This window comes from Plectropomus leopardus, chromosome 2, assembly GCF_026936395.1.
Source record: "Plectropomus leopardus strain MGB_pleo_1.0 chromosome 2, ASM2693639v1, whole genome shotgun sequence".
NCBI lineage: Eukaryota > Metazoa > Chordata > Actinopteri > Perciformes > Serranidae > Plectropomus > Plectropomus leopardus.
This window is the reverse complement of record NC_142177.1, coordinates 19,644,489-19,668,235: the sequence shown is the minus strand read 5'-3', so window position 1 is coordinate 19,668,235 and position 23,747 is coordinate 19,644,489. Positions and strand designations below refer to the sequence as shown.

General features: G+C 39.6%; 1 protein-coding gene across 1 annotated transcript; it reads left to right on the top strand.

Moving 5' to 3' along the window:
* Window positions 1–1,528: 1,528 nt before the first annotated feature.
* Window positions 1,529–15,444, top strand: gata2b (GATA binding protein 2b). Its single transcript, XM_042505989.2, has 6 exons — window positions 1,529–1,687; window positions 1,902–2,325; window positions 3,117–3,695; window positions 5,760–5,905; window positions 8,883–9,008; window positions 10,319–15,444. The coding sequence occupies exons 2-6, from the start codon at window positions 2,100–2,102 to the stop codon at window positions 10,595–10,597; spliced, it is 1,356 nt and encodes a 451-aa protein (XP_042361923.2). The 5' UTR covers window positions 1,529–1,687; window positions 1,902–2,099; the 3' UTR covers window positions 10,598–15,444.
* Window positions 15,445–23,747: the final 8,303 nt, after the last annotated feature.

Sequence of the window (23,747 nt, the reverse complement as noted above, 5' to 3'; positions counted from 1 at the left end):
ACTTCCAGATGTATGCCATTTAGGCCTACCACACCTATGAGAGAGATAAGACTTTCTGCTAAAAAGTGTCGCTCAAACAGTGGACAGTAATGTTATTTTCTTTTTTGTTCTTGCACATTAACCTGCATATGACCTGCGAGATGACCAAGATGCTTCACGGCATTTTTTTTTCCTGATAGTTCACAAAGTCCGCAAACGGACTCTGTCTGTGCGCTGTAGAAGAATTTCCTCACCAAGAACATTTGAGCTATCTAATCTTATCATAATCTGGTATAATCTCTGTAGTCCACCTTGGCAGTAGTTTGCCACGTAGCTCTTGCTGGCCTGCTCTTGGAAATCTCAGCAGAGTCGGGAGGATGTACTTGATGTATTATTAATGCTGCCACAGTGTAAATATCAGTTGCAGTGTCCTTCCTCGAGTTCATCCGCTGAGACTGCAGCAGAGTCCGGGCAACCCCGTCTCTCTCTCCCTCTCTCTCTCTCTCTCTCTCTCTCTCTAAAAAAAAAAGTTCATGTCCTGATTCTGTTTTTTTTTTTTTTCACTAAGATGCACTGACGTCAGGAAACGGCGTCAAGCAGGCGGCAGAGTCTGCCGGCCGGGCTGCAAGCGCTCCCTCTCCAATTATTGTCTGTCAATCACGCACGAGGAGAGGGAGAGAGGGAGGGAGGGAGAGAGGGAGAAAGAGAGATGGGATTTCTTTTCTTTACGATTGATATGTAGCCTATGATTGTGTATTACTAGAACTGTAGTTAATTGTTCCTTCAGAGAGACGGAGATGCTAATCTTATCCACGGCTGTTGTTTTCCCTGCCATTTTGTAATGTTACTGTTTGATTGTTTATTATAATTCTACAGTTTGTATTAACAAGCTTTGGCAACATTGTATAATATAGTAAAGTGCCCTAAATAAATCATATCATCAGTTGGGAATTTATCAATATTTCTTCAAAGCGGTTAGGCCTACGATTAAATTTGAGTGTCTGGGGACATTGCCACATAAATTAAGGACACAGTTTCACATGTATTTCTGTGATAAAAGTTAAAGTATGAGATTAATATGCGATTGCAGAGGGGTGTGACTGTGTTGTTAATAAAACATGGTCTTCATACACGTCTATACACAACACCAAAAATATGCAGAAAGACTGAAAGACGTGGATATTACTGACATGTAATTCTAGAAGGTGTGTCCATGTTTTTATTTAAATTCAATAGATACAAAAATATTTTGTCTGTGCTTGCCATAAGCCCTATTGAAAAGCAGCTGTAGGTTTAGAGAAATATGCCATCAATGTGTTTGTATACTTCCTATTCATGGATACTGATAGATGTAATTCTACACATGAAAATTTCAATTCCATAAAGTGCAACAAAGTCATAACATAGGCCTGTGTAGGAGAGGCATTTTAGTGATTCTCTGGTGAGGGGGAGCCTGTGAGGTTTTGCAGAGGTGCTGTGCAATTGGCTGAGTCAAATCTTTCATGGAGACTCCGCCCCTGAGCTTGACAAGCCTGCCCCGCGCTGTCAGCCACAGTTATACGTGTTGCTTTAAGTCCCAGTGGACGGAGTTCACTCCAACAAACACCAGCCGAGAACTGGAGAGGAGCTGCAGCTACATAAAAAGGGGACCTTCATCCAAACAGGCGCGAGTTGATCGGACGCAGTGGATAAAAAAACAGTGACAAAGGTACGGCGTGTTTATCATGTTGGGTGAGGCATCTGTGATGAGTGTTGTTAAAGCGTGCTGGCTTGTTGATGAGCAGTGAGGAGAGTGACAGTGAATATGGTGGGTGTGTTGATTTTTTTGTTAATCTAAAGATGCATCACTAAAGGAGCTCTGCGTGTAGATGCTGACATCAGCACCCTTTAAAATATTAACATCTGATGTTTGCTTGCTGCAGGTTTCCAGTGTCAAACTCCACTCAATGTCCCGGAGAAGAGAGGAATTAAAGTCAGAGGAGCCGAAGACAAAGCATTAGTCCTCTACTGTAAATGGACACAGTGAAGATCTCGTAAAGGACACATCATTTAGACCGCCTTGTGTCCTTTCCCTGGATAGTATATCAGTTTGCTTTATAAAAGCGCGAGAAGCCACAAAGATGGATGTGGCGGCTGATCAGCCCCGCTGGATGCACCACCACGCAGTGCTGAACGGACAACACCCGGACTCTCACCACCACGGCCTGGGGCACAACTACATGGAGCCCACGGCGCAGCTCCTGCCTCCGGATGAGGTGGATGTTTTCTTTAATCACCTGGACTCACAAGGAAACCCGTATTACCACAACCCAGCCAGGGCCAGAGTGTCCTACAGCCAAACGCACGGTGAGATGGAGCTACGCATGACCCAACAGTGTAACTTTAACTAACGACAAAAAAAAAACCCTCACTGCTGGCTCTATTGTAGAAAACCATAGCAGGCTAAATGGATAGATAACTCTGAGAACAATAGCATATAATATAGTTTTTATGATAGCCATCAGGCCATTTTATTTCAATCAGAATGCAAAACAGCACCTAATAGTTTTTTACTCTTTGTCATTGTGTATGTCTACGGATAACTTTTTTTGCCATGTGTGACTTTCATAATACAGTACGTGTATGGTATGGTGACTTCATGTTTGTGTGCTAAAATACCTTTGTGACAAGCTGCAAACCAATTTTCCCACGGGGACAATAAAAGTAGGCATATCTATCATGTTTTAAACGTTGATTAAAATCACACGATAATGATTTTTTTTCTGGTCTTCTGCATAAACGCATTGCTTGCTCAAGAATCTGATAAACCAAATTAGCCTATATTTTTGTGATTTAAAATTTGATGCAAGTGATTCACCCAAAAAATGCCATGTGCAATCAGGAACTGAATGCTTTTTAAATGCATAGGCTAAATCAGTTTAATATATTTTTCGTAGGCTAATTGTGGAATATCATTGTAAATTTATGTAATGGGATTTATGTTTTATTTACACGTTTACATGAGCCCAACGTGTCCATGGATCAACAAGTTATTTTTGCATTCAAACTTGCCTAAATACACCTCATGTTTCTCTAAATGCTGAATCAGCCTGCCATCACATGTATAATAAATAGTCTGCTTTTGTGTTATTTCTCAGCTCGTCTGACGGGGACTCTCATCCACAGCCCGGGGATCTCATGGCTGGACGGAGGGAAACCAGCCCTGTCGGCTCACCACCACCACCACAACGCCTGGGCCGTCAGCCCCTTCAGCAAGCCCAGCCTGCACCACCCGGGCTCCGCGTCCCCCGGCGGCCTCTCCGCGGTCTACCCGTGCAGCAGCAACTCCAACGCGGTGTCCGCATCCTCTTTAACGCCGCCGTCCCACTCCAGCCCGCATCTGTACACATTCCCTCCCACACCGCCTAAGGACGTATCACCGGACCCCGGGGCCGCGTCTCCCTCCGCCACCAGGATGGACGAGAAGGAATCTATCAAATACCAAGTGTCGTCGTTATCGGAGGGCATGAAGATGGAGGGCTCCAGCCCGCTGAGGAGCAGCCTGGCCTCGATGAGCTCGCAGACCTCCTCCACCCACCATCCCATACCGACGTATCCCACCTACTCTCTCGCAGCGGCGCACGAATACGGCAGCAGTTTGTTTCACCCGGGCAGCCTGCTGGGAGCATCACCCAGCTTCACCTCCAGGAACAAAGGCAAGACACGGTCCTGCACCGGTGAGTCACCGCAAACACACCCCAGACTACTCACAAAATAAAAGAAATTAAATATAAATATATTCAAACAATATTTGAGGCTGTTCTGAGTCAGTAAGTAACGATTTTATCACCTTTTTTGTTGCAAGTCGATGGTAACTAAATTAAAACTAAGAGAGGCAATTACAAAGTAACTCATGCATTTTTTTAAAAAAAAAAAGTAAGTGCATAATATTTTTGTAGGCAGTCTGTGGTGAAAAGATGAGTTTGTGATATTATAGTGCAACCTTGCGTCGTTTCGTTTTATATACCAGACTTATCATTTATATAGCCTACTCTGTTAATATTCCCATGAGACGCAGATTTCACGATATTGCTGCATAATGGACACAAACATACACAATTAAACTGCCTATTAAAATCGACGAGGTTTATGAATCTTAGCCAACATTAAGCAGATAGACAATTATTATCGCAGGAAACATAATGTTAATTGTTGAAATGAAAGCTTTTTTTGACAGGAAAAATACTTATTACTATATAAACACCACTCTTTAAAATGATAACATCCATTAGCAATCCAATATATTCCAAATGTAACCAGATGAATTACTTATGATTTATTCTGTGTGACCTCAAACGCAGCAGCCTGGCTGTGAGTGAGCATCATCAAGCGCCTTTATTTTTTATCTACTTATTTTGTAAACTGTATCAGTATAATAGGCCTAATAATTAATAATGATAACACTATTTTTTCAGCACGTGTTTGCAGAGGCCTAAGCCTGCACTCGACAGTCCTCCAACACAGAGCGACTCTGATAATCCTCTTTTGTTAACCGTGACTCTGTAATGATGCCTGAGCTGGCTGCAGCAGCACACTGAACTGGAACCAGCCCAGAGGTGTGAAAGGAAGATCCGCAGGCGCGCCGAGCCAAAAACCTCAGTATTTAGGCTAGGAGTCGCTTCTCTGTTACATAAGACAGTAATACATTGTCCTGATTGTTATTTGATTACAGAGCAGGAGACTCCCAGCTTAAGCCTGATTGTGTTTAACCAGTTTACTAACAAGGAGAGAGTGCAGGGAGGGTGACCTAAACTCACTCTGAATGACTTATTATTAAATAAGAGCTAAGTGGCTGCAAAATGTGGTTGACTTTACTAGATAATTGCTGTAATTAACGAATTTAGGAATATTTCCTAAAAATATCGACCTATATTGTATCTTTTTTGTCTTTATGGTTGTTTTCCTCATTCGAAGGCAAAGGGTATTCGATTCACATCATTTATTTTGTAAGGTAGAATTAAATGCTTTCATAAAATTAAAAAAAAAGGGGGGGGGGCACATCCTCCTAAATATTTAGAATATGTATTTTTTACAAAAAGCAAGACATTTACACCATAACCAAATGCAAAAAAAAGCACCAATTTACACACAAAAAAGGGGAAAAAAATCACAGAAATGCAGGAAGTGTCGGATGCTAGTTTTTATATAGAGGAAGATCCTAACACTCATTTTAAAAGGTTTTCTACCACAAATTCAAAAGTTCAGCAGAATGCAAAAAGTAAATTTTTTTATGCTAGAAACTCTCTAGAGGATCCCCAAACCTGCTTCTTGTGTGTCCCCCCCAAATACTGAAATGAGGCCTACGTCCTTGTTGACAGCACAGGGGAGATTATAATTACTGATTGTACAGCAAAGTCCTCTTCAGCTTTTATCTTTTTTGTGCTTGTGCTTCTGCTATGGCACAATGCATGTAACAGAGTCACTTTATATTCCAGCACTACACACATATACTGTTTCTTTCTCTGTACTCTCACAAACAAAGGGACAGTGGATGAGAAAGTATATTACATGTTCTTTAACCTACAGTAAGCTGCACATGCACTAATTCAGAAAATTAGCAGTAAAGGTTCAAATTACTTCCTGCTAGAAAAGGCGATATCAAAATCTATCTTTAAAATTTGGTGACCATAAACACAATCATCATATTCAATAATCATTTAAAAACAAAGGTAGATCAAAAAGCAGGGGAAATTTGTATTCAAGACAGCTTTCAAATATGATGTCTGTGTGTTCTCCTTCAGAGGGCCGTGAGTGTGTAAACTGTGGAGCCACCTCCACACCTCTGTGGAGACGTGACAGCACCGGACACTACCTGTGCAACGCCTGCGGGCTGTACCACAAGATGAACGGCCAGAACAGACCACTCATCAAACCCAAACGCAGGCTGGTGAGTCCCATCTGTGTATTAAAGAGAGCGGCAGTGAAATAGTGTGAGTGTGTGTGTGTGTGTGTGTGTGTGTGGCAGTAAATAAAGGGAGAGAGGGGGAGGAGGTACAATTCCAGGAAAGTTATATTTTCCCAATCAGTTTCCAGGAATTGTGTTTGTCGCTCACCTCCTGCTCCTTAATGCTCAGGCTGTTAGCAGAGTTGGACTATTTGTGTTGTTTCTCTTATCATTATTACGGCTACTTCTGATACTGTCATTGATAGCAGGGCCAGAACCCTATCCCTCAAAACTACACAGGGCCTCGCTGACACTTATGGCTTACAAAGCTGCTGTGAGATTTGGTGAAGTGTTTCAGTCAGGATATGTTTTTATTTCAACATGTGCCGGGCATCACTGTCCAGTGAGAAAAATATGTTCATAATGGTGATTAAGATAATAATAATAATAATAATAATAATAGTAATAATAATAATAATAATAGTAATAACAAAGTGCTAATTTGGGGGTTGACAAATTTTCAGATGCAATACGCCATTAAAAAGGCATTGGATTATGTAAAAATGAATTGTAACAAAGCTTCACGACATGAAAAGTTAACATTTTAGAGATAGCCTATTTCTAAAGGATAGCAAGGATAGTCTTTCTCAGCAGCAGCTTTGAAGTTATTTATCATCATGAACTGCTTCAAACATCAGTGTTGCTGGGAGTCAATCAGCCCCAAAATCATGTCACACTCATCCCGTGATATTTAAAACTATTTAAACAGACACCATTTTTCAGAAATGCAATATCGGGTTAGGGGAGTCACAAGTTGAAGGCTAAAATATCATTTTAACTAAATACTTGAAAGCCAAGCATCAAGTATGCTGTAAAAATAGAGACCTAATTCATCAGACTTTTTTTTCTGAAATAATGATTGACAAAAAATAATTATTCTTATTATTTGATGACTCTTTAAAATTTCAAAGTAAAGCTGTATATTTGCAGCCTCAGTGCATTCATGCAAACCCGTGCACCAGTTGTATTTGTGTGATTCAGCAGGAGGCAGCTATGAAATGAAGACAGTATTTGCAGAGTCAACAGACCTGCTCATTAAATCAGCTGTCGCCTAATTAACAGTGTGTACACCACAGTGGCGTTTTATTCTGGGAGTCGTGGAAATGGTTTGAAATTGTGTTATTTACATGGAAGCCTAGACCAACAGACCTTGCAAAAGCAAGGATATAGAAAATAGAAACAGCAGCACTGTTTATCATGACGAAAGCCTAATTTTGCACTGAAAGATATATGGTTTAATCTAATAGGCCTATGAAAACGCACGAGAAAAATTCACGCAACTTCACACTCGTTTAAGGGATTAAAAAAAAGGTCAATCGACAAAAGGTTACCGGTGAGCAAAGTATTATAACTCGCTGACAGAGAAATTATAATTAGCATATTGTGATTATAATTATAGTCAACCATTAAAAGTAGTTTCGGGGGAAAAAAAAAAATTCTCTTCACCTGATCAGTCTGTTTAGTTGACGCACGCGGGCTGGCGTGAGTCTGCGTCGCTTTGACAAACAGGTTTTTATCTGTCGATGCTGACCTGCAGACCGCGCATGCAAACAGCTGTCCGCTTCACACAAAATATACGTGCGTTTTATTCCAGCGTCTGTTCGCTCCAATAGCATATAATACAGCCATTTATCAGGCCTTGTTTCCGTAGTTCGTAGTGCTCCAAAGCGGCAGCAGCCTTCCGGTTGTTTCCTATCCGGATATCTGACCGGTCCAGATAAAGCAGCAGGACCAGCGCCTGTTTCCTCCCGCGGCCTTCTAACTATAGGCTCAGACCTTTCCGAGTGGTCAAGCTCTCCGTCCACCAGAGAAAGTACAGCGCAGTGAACATTAAAGAAAAACGAGTGGGAAAGTTATGGAAGCTGGTGTTTGACCTGCATGGCTGGGCATTTGATTTTCAGAGTATTTATGGGAAAAACTGGGATGGTGATTATAGAAATAATGAAGTCATTTGATGTTTTGTTAGATAATTAGAACATTTAAAGTGTGCAGATTAATGCATTGCTTTCCTGGAAGATAACATGAAATAATAATTTTAAAGTATATCTGTGCATATAAATTAAGCATACATTATAACAAATATAGGCTACTGTATCATATTAATGTGAGATCTTGATTATATTTTTTTTATTTGATATTTGCTGTCAAAATATTGGGGAGGTAACTATCACAAATTAAATGTCTATAAATGTATCAAGGAAAGCTCCAACATTCAGTAAGGAAAGGAAATTAATTAGCACCAACTGTTATTTTTTTAAGAAAAAATTACAAGCATTTACTAGTTCCAGCCACTCAAATGTTAATATTTTCTGGTTTTCATACTATGATATGGTTTTGGGCTGTTGGTCTGACGAAACAAGACTTTTAAAAATGTCACCATAGCCTCCACAAACCTGAGATAGGCACTTTATTGCAATTTGCTGACGGTTTATTAGCAAGTATACATGTTTAATAATTACAAGTTGTGGCCCTATATAAAACTTCTCAATTTACGGCCCACGGGCCAAAATTGCCCCATGATAGGGTGGCGGGTGTCCTGCCTAATTTTACATTGAAAATAAATAAATTCACACTGGTATTTTTTTGTACTGTGAATGTAAATAAGGTAGCAAACTGCAAAGAAAAGCATTAAAATTAAGGTTTTGCCAGGCCTGAATGTCCATAAATCCTACAAATGCCTGTGTAAGCCTGACCTGTGCATCCCCCTGCCTCCTGTCATTTTGCAAAAGAGCCCCCCAAGCAAAGAAAGTTGAGTTTCCCTTCCCTAATGTCATGAAAAAGTTTAAATCAGTAGATTAGAAAGTTTAACTAATCTCATACATTATACATACTGAAATAGACTCCTAAATGTATTGTTGAGGTTACTCGTGCTGTGTCTGCTTGTGCTGAGCTCTAATCAAAGCTTAATATCTTTCCACAGTCTGCAGCCAGACGAGCGGGCACCTGTTGTGCTAACTGTCAGACGACCCTCACCACACTCTGGCGGCGCAACGCAAATGGAGACCCCGTGTGCAACGCCTGCGGCCTCTACTTTAAACTGCATAACGTAAGTCTTTGACTGCTGATCACCAAGTTGGACCCGGCAGGGTCAAGTAGACGGGAAGTAGGCAGGCAGGTCCCACTGATCGTCGAGGGATAAGTGAGGCAGAAAAGAGAGAGTGAGAGAGTGAGGTCTGTTTTACTCTCAGACACTGTTGGACTCGTTGGTGTTTTCTTTCTTTGTGCTTTATTGTTTCCATGGTAGGGGTAATCCCCTTGAGAGTCACAATGGTGGGACTGTTGTTGAGTGGGACCGCCACAAGGCTCCTTATGAATAGCATTAAGACTTGCGGCATCAAAATAGAGAAGAGGTAGTAGGGATGCATATTTTTAAAGGATGAATATGGTGATATTTCTATTTTTCTTAAAGTCAACAAAGCCTATACATCACACCACAAGTATTGTTTGAGAAGCAAAAGCCTGATATAGTTTATTTTTTAGTGTCCTAGACCTTAAAACCTTTCTTAAAACTAATTTTAAAAAATCAGTGAGCCACACATTCCCAAGTGTTCTGGTGCTAGATATACTAGAGCTCCAAATGTGTATTAATCCACAGCTGAAAATAATTCCCAAAAAATGCAGTATTTGCTCCTCCCTAAGTAACATTTGGTATAAACTACAAAGCCTTACTGTTTTAGGGATTTTTTTTTAGCTTTTGCTAATATTAAAAATATATTATTTTTTACTCATTTTTCATGTTCTACATTCTTAGTAGAAACTCATTGGTTTGGGGCTGAGTCCCACAGACGAGATGGAGAAGTATGAAAGCAGTGAGGGATGGAGATGGAGCATTGTTTTTTCTGATGTGTCCTATGTTTTTTTCCAAACACTCTATCCTGATTTGGTTGAAAAGGTCATAAGGTCAAGGAAAGATGTGGGGAAGAATTACTACGAAACTTAGGAAAAGACAACTGTGGCCCTAGGAGATTTTGAGTGCACATAATTATGTGATGGTGGATGTTATTGACCAGGCTACCTCATGGTTAAACTACAATGTTCTGAAGATGGACTGCTAAAAACGCATCTTTGATACTTCACCCTCTCAGACTGAAATCTTTCCCATTACATACAAAGCTACAATTTTAGTGAGTGTTAGTGTTTTTTTGTTTTGTTTTGTTTTGTTTGTACAGTGTAAAAGGGGCTTTAGATACTTAAGAGTTAGGAACTTTTTCAAGCCAAGACTATTGGATCGCAGCCTTGGTCTTTTTAGTTCTTACAAAACTCAACAACAAAAAAAATTAAAAATTTCAGAGTTTCAACTTTCCCTCCAAAGTTTAACCAGAACACTCTCCTCCTCACTTCTCTCTCTCTACACAGGTGAACCGGCCTCTGACCATGAAGAAGGAAGGAATACAGACACGCAACCGAAAAATGTCCAACAAATCCAAAAAGAGCAAGAGAGGCAGCGACAGCTACGAGGAGTTTACCAAAAGCCTGCATGACAAGAGCTCTCCCTTCAGCTCTCTGGCCGGACACATGTCCATGGGCCACCTGCCTCCTTTCAGCCACTCTGGACACATGCTTCCCACGCCCACCCCGATACACCCTTCCTTTGGGCACCCGCACCACTCTAACATGGTGACGGCCATGGGTTGAGAGGGACACCGGGGGACCCTGAGATGGTTGAGGGTCTTGCTAGAGGACAGTGTGTACAATGTTTCAGACATGCAGTTTGTGTGTCTTCATCTTGATTGTCTCTTGATTGATTACGCCAATGGTATGTTGGAGAACTGATGTATTGTGGGAGGAAATTACCTTTTTACTCCTTATCTATAGGTACCTATTTTGATGATGGAAGGCAGAGGGTGGTATTCCGCTTCCTGTCAGCCAGGCACCCACATGTAAACACAAAAATGTCTTTGCACCTCATAGGTTTGTCCCCACTGACAGCCTGACTGACTGCAGTGTGGCTCAGTATGTGCCGAACAGGTTTATAGTAACTGTGAATATTGTAAATGTGTGAGACTGAAGGGGATGTCCGTGGCAAGGGATATCACCTTTGCAACAGTAAATGAGAATATGCTGGACTTTTTTTTTTTTTTTTTTTGCTTATGGACAATTTTAAAGAAATTTTCACAAAAGAAAGAAAGCAAACAAAAAGGTTTATGAATCCTAATTTGACACTGTTTATTATAATTATTGTTATTATAATTATTATTGTTATTCAGATAATTTATTTTCACTACATTTTTTTCTTTTACTATATCACCTGAATTATAACATGGATACTGTTATCCCAGTTATGAATATATTTTTAGCTGAAGCGCTTTCTTTGAGCTGGTCAACATTTATACTCGTAAGAAATAAAAAGATCAAGTTCATTATCCAATCTGCTCCTTCTATTCAATATCCAATATTCTGTATTTGAGCCTTCATAATAACAACAGTTACAGAAATTCATTTGCCTTATTGTGCTGTCCTTCATGCCATGTGGAACAAGGTACCAGGGTGAACGTAGACAGATACATATGACCATCTTCATAAATGCACCTTCAGACATTCAATTAATACAGTTAAAAGCTACATTGTCAGTTCCACCTATTTGTTTCTCTGTACCACTATAAAGGCCTTTACACACTGGATTGTGATGAATAAATGATACGAAAATGTGTAACACTTGCTTGTGAACATTTTGCATCGAAAGTATTCATATTGGCAGCGATGCAAATATGCGACAGTTGCCACAGGTTCGCCATTGTAGTGACGTTGCGACATCCGTTCTGTGATTGGTGAATGTGATCGGTTAAAGCCTTTATTCCCGGTGCGAAAGCTCAGAAAATTAAACCTCATTCCCAAAAGAAATTACATCACTGTTATCTTGCATAATATTCAAATTCTGTGTGAAAAAAAATATATATAAACATATATTTTGACTTGTAAATTAATTGCACAAAGAAGAAACATTTGTGTGTAAAGGCCTCAGTAAGTGTCTTTCTTTTATCTTACATGCATCAAAAGCTCAGTAGCTTCCTATGTGTCCTTGCTCATCTCTGGACACATTTTCAGAAATACGCTCACATGCTTTCTTACAAGATGAGAAAATTGATGCCAATCTAATTTTTACATCAGAAAAGTGAAGCTACAACCAGCAAATGGTTAGCTTATCTTAAAGACTGGAAACAGAGGGAAACAGCTAGCCTAGCTCTGACGAAAGGTAACAAATCCCACAATCAACACTTACAACTTTCTGCTGCTAATGTCCTGGAGACCCAGAAGTTGCTGCGCCAGGCCAAGAAACACTCCTATTCATAAGATGCTTTAAAATCACAAGGCATCGTGTTTACTCTTTGAAACAGACAAGCTTTGGAGGAACTGATAGGCGGATTTTATTTTTGGGAAGTTCCTCGGCGTCTATCTTTATGCTAAGATAAGCTAACCACATGCTGGCTGGAGCTTAGAATCTACCGTATATGACTTTGCGTTTCTAAGGATAGCAAAGGAATGACGTGCTCTACTCTTCCTCTGATTGGCTAGTACTCTTTGCCGTTGTTGGATGGGTTAGTAAGGTTTAATCATAACTTGCGTTATGATTCAGTGATTCAGGACCATGTAAAAAAATTTGATTTTATGGGTTCATAGTTAAGATTTGAGTAAATATATTTGCTCAAAAAAATGCTTTGTGCTTTGTCTCGTAGTGGCGCTTCACACTGCGGCTTTAATAATCACCACAGTCACAGCCACATTCTTACTGGTTTTTTACTGCCTGTGGGAAGACTGAACATGTGCAAGTGTGTCGTTTCTGTATAGAAAGCTCTGTTTTAGTTGTCTACTTTTCTCTTCTCAGAACACGCCATGTGAAATTACTTTTCTCTGACTCTCTCTCTCTCTGATTATTGTCTCTTTTCTTGTCTCATCTTCCCCGTATGTGTATCTCACCCACTTGAGTCCCAATGCAGGTTGGATAGCACAGGTTTGATTGGCTGAGTAGCATCATATGAGATGACGTAACACGTGATTGATCTGTGATATTCCTGGTTGTTGTGCAGGTAAAACAGAAATGCCTCATCAAAATTTTAAAATTCTCAATAGTTAACTGGTTATAGGTCTGTCTGTGGATAGAACCAATAGGACATTTTGGTTCGGACCCATGGGATGGCAAGTTAACAAGGGGGACACACTTTGGTCATTTTGCTAAAAAAAGGGGGGGTTGGCAACCCTCTGCAAATTGCCTGCTGAACACACAGATGAGAGTGGCATCAATCATTTACCTAAATCTCAGCAAGAATACATTAAAGTGAATCTCCCAAAAATGTCAGACTATTCCTTTAACAGATTTTAGGGTTGAAGCCACTTTACCTTCAGGCGGTGCTAATGTCACTATGTAAAGAACATCCTTGCAGCTGAACAAGGAGGAAGCACGATGTACAGTACAACTTTCTGTTGGCCTGAACAATTGGATCAGCACTTCTTCCATCCTGTCAGAGTCAAATATTCCATGCTTACTATTGCCCATGTGTCACAAAAAGCTGAAAATCTGGTGGCTAATGCATACTGTTGACAATAAAGAAACCACTTAAACCAGCAGTGATGACTGAGAAAACTTATTTTCCTTCAACAAACGACTACATTATCTCCTCAAATGCAAAAGCTGCTATATTTATTAACCATTTGAAACCTGGGCAAATTGGATTGATTTCATTCAAAAACATGGGAAATGGCAATTAGCAACAACAAAAGAAATGACCCAAAAACTGGCAATTAGTAAATTGAAAATAATAAATTAAGAGGTGTAAGTAAATCAATTGAAGTTTTAAGAAAAAGAAAAGAAAGACAGTTAAAAGACAAAAAAAGCAAACAAATATGAAAATGACCATTAAAAAGTGCTTAAAAAATTGTACCAATTTTGTTGCATTATTAAAAAAAATTAGTTATCATAATTAGAAATATAGTCTAAAGTTTCTTCTTGTTTCCTTGTGCAATTTTATTTAGGTTTTTAAAAATAATTTTCGAAATCTTTTTTTTTTTTTTACAATTTGTTAAACATCTCTTAGCAAGGTGCTCATTGCCTGAGCGATCTTTCTCCAGGTTTTAAAGGGTTAAACTATCAAATAACATGTTCATTACCTGATTGGGATATGGAGGGGCTTCTGTAACACATAAACCTTGTTGCCTGCATATTACATCATTCCTATCCTCTCCCTTTAGGTCAGCCTTTGCAGTAATTCTCAGTGAAACAGTATCAATGCATTTGTGTTACGCTTCTATCCTTCATTGAAATGAAGAACGAATTTCTAATAAAGGGTTACTTCACTGAGCGGTGGAGATTAGTGCTGTTGACAGAAACTGAGCAGGTTGAGCCATATGTTCCCACAATTACTTAACCAGTTGCATCTGCTCATTGGATAACACACTTATGAAATCGGCCCTCTCATCATCTGTTACATGGTGCTTTTCTTACAGTTATATAAGACATTACCTTTTACACATGATAACTTTTATTAACAATTATCTTGATTTTACATACTGTTGTACATGTTTTAGATTTTGAATGTGATGTCCTCCTTTACAAACAGTCATAACTTTTAGTTATGAAAATTTGCCTACAAACTAGATTGAGATTAGTAATTAATCACAGGGAATATCATCTCTGCTTTAGGGCCAAACATCATTGTGCAGTGAAAAGCTTTTCAAATCATATCACATTTTTAACAATATTACCACATGATAACTGCAACTCTGACACAATTAAAGTATATTGACTGCAAAATATTACCCATCTTCAAGGTTTGAACTACAGGGCAGTGGCAGGGAGCTGAAAATGTAACAATGTGCCATTTTTGTCACACATGTCTATTTTTCTTTATCTTCCATCATCGTGAATCATGCATAAAATTAGGCTATTATTGATGTGTGCTGGTTGGCTGACAAGTGACCATTGCTTTTGATGTCTTAATTTAATTGCAACATTATTGTGCTCATCTGTATTTAATTGTAGGCTGCTTGGCATGCTCTGCTTTTGATTAAATGCATATACATTTGTGTGTTTATGGGCTGTTTTGCTATTTGACCTATGTGTCTTATTTGTGCCGATAAACTATAAAATGCTGTCAATATCTTTGCATTAAATTCTGCCGTGGCTTGGTGCATCTTAACTGATAATGGAAAGACAAATTTCCGTGGCATGGGTTGACTCAGCGTAGCCAAAAGTGGTATTGGATAAAGGGTATTAGTTGTATAGTTTGCACACAGGGTATGCACAAAAACTGCAGTGCATGCTACATTTTTGGTAAAGAGCGATAAACCAGGGCCGCCCACTAGCTCAGTTGGTAGAGTGTGTGCCCCATGTACAGAAGCTACGTCCTTGCTGCAGCAGCAGCGAATTCGATTTCGGCCTCGGCCCTTTGCTGCATGTCATCCCCTCTCTCTCTCCCACTTTCACTCACACTGTCCAGTCAATAAAGGCAAAAAAAACTGAAAAAAATAATCTTAAAAAAAAAAAAGAAGTGAAACCATACTGTCAATAAGTTCAGATTTGAGGTAAAAGCCTGTTTTAGTCTTGTCTTGTTGTGCAGATTTGAGATCCTCAGAAAGTCAATGTCTGTCTCTGCCCCGAGGCTGCAGCAGTGAGCCTTGAGATGACACAAAGTTAGGGGTCAGCCCAAGTGCAGCATGCAGCCTCCTCTCAAGACTCCTTGACCTCTCATCCTGGATGCACTTACTCTGTCAGTCCTCCAGGCACTCCCACACCGCACTCAGACTTATCCACAGGCCCTTTTAAAATGTCACATCCTCACCAAGAATATGAATGAGATTTTCTCCATAAAGAGGAGATAAAAAGTGTCTTTTTGCAGTGAACCTCTCTGAGGACCTTTGTGGAGGAGGAATTTGGGGACTGGGTGGGCACCCTAAATCTCCTGTAGGATTTATAGCTCCCACCTTTGCTCAAGTGCCCCCTTTTTAGACCGTTTGTTTTTCTACCAAACTCAATTAAAGGAATCGAGAACAAGGCCAGAAGTGACTTCAGAGGGGTGAGTTAGCAGAGAGATGGTGATAAAGGAGATGAAAGGGGGAAGGAAAGAAGTTTTATCCAGTTCAGAGCTCTAATAATGATGAAGAGAGCAGGCGTCTACCAAAAGCGGGAGAAAACAACTCATCCACATTATGTCTGGATCCTCGGTAGTTAAGGTCACATACGTCGAAGGCTACTGAACTAAAAAAAACAGGAAGTCCTTGAAATAGAATTAAAAGTTAAGAAATGATTTCTTAATGCTATTGTGGATTCTCTGACTGTCTAGGTTGTAGAAAAGTTGTTACACAGAAAATCATATCCCAGATCAATAAAACACAACAAGATCACTAGAGAGCAGAGGTGGTGCCACGTCATTTTTTGCAAGTCACATAAGACTCAAGTCCTAAGTTACAAGTCCCAAATTTTGAGTTCCAAATCATAAACAAGTCATTATGGGGTCTTTACCATATTATAGGCCATTTTGATAATGAGCATTAATATGTTTATTTTACAAAAATAAAAAATGTGTATTTAATTGTTAAAACAAGTTTATCTGAAGGTGTTGCATCTACATCTGTAATTCTTACCCCAATTTGTTTTTTTGTTGACCGCCTAGTAGTTTTTGCAAATGAATAAAATTTCCAACGCAACATTTTTCTTTGTGGTACTCTCCTGCAACTCGATTGAGTGTAAGAGTAGTTCATGTAAAGTGGATCTGGGGAATTAAGTGTCAGTTTACCAGGAAAGAATAGTGTTAGTGTTGATCCAGGAAATGCAGGAAATGAACTGATTTGTGGCACACTTTTTAAAACAACACACTTTTTAATTTTGGGGCTTAGAGGAAGGTGTCAAGTATTTTCAAATCAAAGGGCTAAAGTCCAAGTGAGGTCATAAGTCGTTGGTGTAAAAATCTAAGTTGAGTTGCAAGTCTTTTTGTCAAGTCATTCCTGAAGTTATCAAATATGTGACTCAAGTTCTGACTTGAGTCAAAGCCATGTGACTCATGTTTACACTTCTGGTAAAAAATTAATAACTGAAAATCTGCATTCAGAATAAGACATTTTTTCCAAGTAACTTCAATTTCTGAAGAGCTTAAAATCTTTGAAATGAAACGTGTTACAAATCAGCCACAGTCAGCACAAAGATGACCAATAGAAGAATTGCAACAATGTTTTTTGCCAATGTATGACAGTGTCATTTCTATTTTAAACTGAAAACACTCTTTGCAACTTTTCACACAGCTAATTATACTACACAACTCTTAATAGGTCTATTGTTCAGTGTAAATTAACTGTAGTGTCCCTTGCAAGCAGGAATGCAGGCTGCGATTATCAACACATTCAGTACTGGCGCCATGCATGATGAAGTTTAGGATACTGTACAAACTGTCTGTCCTCTATTTCTAAATGTATCTGCAATTTTAAACTCTCAGGTAAATAGTAACTGGAAATATAATTTATTTTTGTCAGCAAAAGAAATGACTTCTATTCGTCCGCTAAAAAAATGTTGCTGTATTGTAGGTCAAGGAGTATTGCATCACCTAGATGGCATGATTACAAAACAGATTACTAAAAAAAAAATAACCGCAGTCTTTACACACTTGTCCCCTGGGTAATTGAGAGACAAATAAACCTGTGATGCAGTCATTTCAACAACATGGTCCCAGACTGTGCTCTTGGAGGACAAGAGGAAGTGAGATGTGTCCAATTTGCACATATGGGACTCTGCTGCAATCCGGGACGAGTTTAGGTGAGATCTGGGTTTGATAAACAAAGGTCGTTGTTTCTGCTGAGATCTCAAGAGGACAAGCATGCAGAAAAACAGTAAGAGGGAAGAGAGAGAAAGAGAGAGCTACTATCAGAGTATCTGCTGTGTCTCAGAGGAGAAACACACAACATATTACTGACAAAACTTTCATGTCCCTAGAGACACAGTGACATACTCCCACTCATCATGAGTGTGGACACTGAGACGTGCAGCAGAGTTCTAGTTTCTACCAGGTTTTATTCTTTACAATAGAAGATATCATAACATAGACACAAGAAAGTGAGATAAAGCTTCCTTTATGAGGATACATTATGACAAGATGGAGTAATTGTGGTGCATGCATCCTCATGTAACTAAGATGGAGCAGGGACGCTCACCAGAGACACACACAGATGTGCATACAAACACACTCATGCACACACTGTGACTGTAGACCGCGCTCTGCAGAAAAGGTAGAACATGCTGACACACGGTGCATTCTCTCTGAAAAGTGGGACACCCTCCAACCACCCGATCCACAACCACTGACAAGTCCCTTTCAAACTGCCTTTCTTCTCCTGTCTGAGGCAGACAAATTCATCCCTCTTGTCTCCAAACAATCACCTCTTTTCTTCGGCCGGTTGCACCAATGAAAGAAGGAGGGAGGATCTAGCAGAGAGGGAGGGAGAAATGCATCTGCCCCACAGAGCTACACTGTAGGCACTGGGCTAATGTCCCGTGTGTTAGGGCCCCTGGGACTGGGCGTCTGGGCTCCACTATCTTATAACACAGTTGACAAAAAGCCCAGGGCTCAGCCCTCAGGAAATCTGAGAGGCGGGGTATCTAGGCCGGGAGGGACAAAACATCTCAGGTACGTTGCCCCAACGCTGGCCCATATAACACTTGGATTTGCTTCAAACAAACGATATTGTACGATGTGTCATAAGACCATGTTGAGTGGCAAGTTTTCCAAGAGGATATAGCTGAAGGCAGGGATAAAAGGCTGCCGTTATAAGTCAAGTTTGCATATAAATTTAGTCCAAATTTAAAAGAATAAAAGAAAGTAGAGACAAACAGAGCCAAGAGCCATTAAATCCCCAAAACACCACGAGATGCCGCAATTAAGAGAACGCTAGTTGTCGTAGAAAATTATTACTTATGCAAGTATGTAAATGTCATCATAAATAATTATATGAGGATGTATGATTCCAAACTGTTAATGGACCTTAAGAGTCCTTCACTGACTCCAGCGGTGTCTGAATGTTAAAATAATCCAAGAGTGAGACCTTGTGGATGTTTACACTACAATGATAGAAATATAGTATCTGTATGATGTGTGAAATGTGCTGGGTAAGGCAGAATATATAAAGTTGTTGGTGTGTCTTTATCCATGTTCATGCTGTACCAAGAGCTTCTTGGATCCAATTTATGTTGTCATTAAACTCATATATTCATATAAGATCAATTGTGGCTTATCAAGTTCATTCTATCATTAATCAAAATGAAGAGTGACCGAGAGTACACGTTTTATCTACATCAATTGGGCGTTTTTGGCAGGAACCCAACAGAGATGGACACTGGGTGAGTAAAGAAAAAAGTCTTTTCTTCATCTTATCCAGTGTGTCAATTGACGGGATAATAGAGCAACCACTTTACAGATCAAATGATTAATTCATTGATGAAGACATTAAATCAGATTGTTGGTGAAAGAAATGACTGTTGGGAGACATTTCACTAAAATCCTCCTTCCTAAATTCCTCTATCCTGATCTGCTCAATGGTAATGGGCATTTCGTTAATTATTTAGAAGTTGTTTCTCACCAATTATTTTGAGATTTTACAATGTACCGTCAGAAAAAAACAATTGATAAATTTCTTATTTTTGAAACTTTTCTTTAGACTTTTGACAGATTGATATAAGACATTTTAATACCAATTAAGGCCTCATTTTTAGATTAATGAATTCAATGCCTGTGTGTGTTTTTGTCAAATGTAGTTTATATACCATTTAAATTTGTATTTTTCCTTTTCATCTAATAGTATTAGGAAGGCAAGTTATCTATTATTTTTATTTAGGCCTATTGATATATTATTTTCAGACAGTTAATATTTGTACTAGGACGATGTTACAAAGGCCAGTCGCTTTTAAATTGTTAAATTTATTGATATAGTTTTATTTTCAGGCAGCAATAGCCTGCTGCAGCGACAGCCTGCTGCAGTGCTGTCTTAATTCTCCTAAGTCTTGTTTTGTGCTAATATGTGAGGTTGAATGTCATATTGTTAACTGGCAATTACATGACAATACATTGCAGGCAACAGAGTAACGCAAAGGTAAAATAACAAGTAGCATCAAAAGTTTCACTTGGTGATTTGTATCTCAAAAACATCACAGCGTCCTGTGATGGCCATGAACAGAGACGCTTGAAAAAGTGGAGATAATCATTGTTCGGGGTTTTCGCTGGAGGCCAAGTGTCTCTGCTGTAAACGTTGCCTCTCAGCTGACCTTCCAGTGACCTGCAGAGCAACAGCTCAGAGCAGAGGCCCCCTCTTTGGCTGGGGACCAATTACTGGAGAGAAACAAACGCAGAAACACGGAACAAGACAAAAGAGAAACATGTAGTACCATGAGAGGAGCGACAAAAAAACGACAAAAAAACAGTGAAAAAAGGGAAGACATGATGATAGATGAACATGGAAGCTTTGAGAGGAATAACATCGAGTTTGTAAAAGGAGGAAGAGTGTAACGGAGTTTGTGTTTGTTGGGTTATGTGATTAGGTTGTCTCGAGCAGAGCTGAGCAGCATTAGAGGCTCAGTATTGAACTCAGCTCACATGTTGCAACTCCAGCGATTTTTTTTCTCAAAGCACTCACTTCCCCCAGGCAGATCACAGCTCTGATATCTCACTCAGTGCACTGGAAATGACTGCAGTCAAAACTGATAATGAGCTAAATATGCAAAACCGGACACGCATGCACCCTCACACACACATGCCAGATTACAAACACAAATCCACAAAGCTTTGATTTTTCCTCATAAGACTTTCATTGCAAAGGTATCCCGATGTGACACATGTGCTGCCATCACTTTCTCGTCCTTCATATCTCTTTTTCTTCTCATGTCTCTTCATCGCTCTTTTTTAATTTGAGCCGATTGCCTTTTTGACGAGTGCACCTCCTATCAGCCGCCACCATCAAGCTGCTTTTCATTTCCTCTCCTTGTTATTGCTTTTCTCTTTTTGTAATTTGTGTGGTGTGCCTCTTTAACCCTTCCCCCACCCATTGACTCATTGATTCTGATTATTCTTGACTCTGTCATAAAAGAATTGTCATAAATAACTCATTTATCTCACACATTTTATCACTAAAAGCCTACATGCAATCTCATCAGAGTAAGATTTTCTGTGAAAACGAGTTGAACCCAACGACACAACTTTCACACGCTTAGGTGGGGCATGGGTGGAAATCGGGCCAGGAGAAACTGGAGACATGGACGTGAGCGCAGAGAGAAAAAGAAGCAGTGAAAAAAGAGAGTGACAGACATGGATCCACCTGTTCACCTGTAGCTTCTGCCTGAGTGCCGTTTATAAAACCCAGCAGACCTCCTCCTCCTCCTCCTGTACTCTGCCACCACAGCCCTCTGTAACCATTTCCACTTGGCCTCCAATAGCTTCCTCACATCTTTAATTTCACTGCTATTGTTGCGGCATCCACAACACCCTGTTGCATTGTCCTTTATACAGCCACGATATAATGAGGCTGATTTGTCATCTACAGAAGGACTGTCTTGAGTTAAACAGAAATCACTGCAGGTATTTATTGCTGCTACGACTCAATGAGTCTGAATGTGTGTTTCCAACACAGTTTAACCCCATTAACCTGTCACTCTCTTACAGACGGACAACTACATGCAGCAACATCTGAGATCTAGTGGGGCCATATGAGGGTGCACGGAGGGATCATGCACTGCAATGCACTATTTTATTAAAAAACAAAACAAACAAAAAAACAGATTTTAGGTTGGAATGATGTAATACAAAGTCACCCATGACTTTGCTCCACCACCACAGGTGGCCTACATCAGCAGAACTACCACTGATCGTGTTACAAGAGGGTTCACAAGCAGAGGTTGTACCATCCTGTTGCAGAAAAGTGCTTTTAGCCAGTCAGCCTGGTCCGTCTGAGGCTCAAGAGAGTGGAATGTAATTCTAATAAACATCAAATTAAACACTTATATACCTTTCAGTAACCAATCAAAACAATGGATGATTAATACTAAAACGTCAGCACTAAACTCTAAACCAAAAATTGTATATCGTTTTTCGAAACTGCTGTATTATACTCATCGTACACACTATATGTGTGAAGTAAAGTAAATAACATATTAATGCAGCTATAATAATTCTTCATCATATCATTTCACTGTTTGAGGTGGGCAAAGTGTAATGCATTTCCATCGATTAAAATAATCAATGATTCCTTATAAGGGATCATAGTTTAATGTCTACCACAAACTAGAATAATTTTACAACTACAAAGAATGTGAAAATACTTTGAAAGTCCGACACCCTCTTACTTCTAAAGAAAGTGTGTCATAGATCAGACAGTTTTTAGTCACAGACTATAAGATTTTTTGTTCATGAGTGTAGGCATAAAGCATGGTGAATGTGTCATAATTGTTTATAGAAAGTGTTATTGTAGAAACATCTGCAGAGACATGAATTGAAAACATTTTCTTATAATACTGATTAATATTGCCATTGCGTGTCTCTCACAATATACAATATTTCTTGTTGCATATTAGTGGTGATAAAAGTTATTTTTCTGAGACGAGGGTTTAGTAGAAGAAAAAAAAGCTAGATTTGGAGGATATCAGCAACTGAAACTTAAAAAATATCAGGAAGTGTTACTCCTTCTTCCTCAAGGAAGCTCTCAGTGCAACTGAAGCCTTTTCACATTCCTCTCCATTCAAGTCCTTCGGGTTTGTTCTCCTGACCTGCTGATGAGCGCGTTAGATAGCATCCGAGCGGCCTCCCTCCACGCCGTGCCACCGCACCACGACCAGAGATGGGTGGGGGTTAGGAGACTGGTTTGAGTACAATGTTTTTACTGTATAGCGTGCAGACCTCGGCCATTGTGAGGGTCCCGGAGTCAATGTGGGCCACAGCTTCGCCAGTTACATCACTCTGAGCTGGAGGACCCGACCTTTAGAATTATCGGCAATCACACGCAGAAAATCTTAATGTCAAACTATAATAGGACAAAATTTCCACAGCTGTGTATAACAGGGGTCCTATAGCTTAAGGCAAGTGAAGTTTAAGACTTTTTAAGACTACTTTAATGCCACTTGGGATGAAATTTAAAACCAATTTTACAGAAGCCAATATTGAAGGAAAAAAAACATGTACCGATATCTGTGACTTAAGGTTAGGGGTGAATTTTTAAATATTAATTGTAACATAAAGCATAACTCTTTGGTGTTGTTAATGCGAGAGGCTTTCGGGAAATTATTAGTTATTTTTAAGTTACCCATGATATCGAGCTTTTGCAATGCAATGCCAGAAAAAAAGGATTCATAAAAATGCCATCTCCAATGTCTAAGCATTTTTAAGATATTTGAAAGATTGATTTAAGACATATTATGGGCTTATTTTTAGATTGATGGATTCAGTGCCTTTTAGGACTTTTTAAGGATCTGCAAGAGCCCCGTATAAAATAAAACTCACAGAAAACAGAAGTATTCGTGTGTTACAGCCGCATGTCTATCATATATTCATCCTGAGATTTTCACACAGTCATCCTGCCTGTACTCAAGTGCATAGAGTGTAAGGAAATCCACCTGCCTCCTCTAAACTGGATCTTTTGTGAAATAAACATGATCAAACTGCTCACTTACACCCTCTTTTTGTGCTTTTTATTGTCATTTAAGAAAATACTTCCTTCATGAACCACTGCCCCGGGCCACATATGAGGACAATGCCGTTCAGATTGCCGTGACAACGCAACCAAGGAGCTGCGGCACAATCGCAGTGGATTGAGTGACGCTGTGAGGTTA

Excerpts from the sequence above, each read along its gene's own strand:
- gata2b (XM_042505989.2), top strand. The coding sequence starts at position 2,100 with ATGGATGTGGCGGCTGATCAGCCCCGCTGGATGCACCACCACGCAGTG. Across the intron at positions 5,906-8,882 it reads TCAAACCCAAACGCAGGCTG|TCTGCAGCCAGACGAGCGGG; the intron begins GTGAGTCCCATC and ends ATCTTTCCACAG. Across the intron at positions 9,009-10,318 it reads TCTACTTTAAACTGCATAAC|GTGAACCGGCCTCTGACCAT; the intron begins GTAAGTCTTTGA and ends CTCTCTACACAG.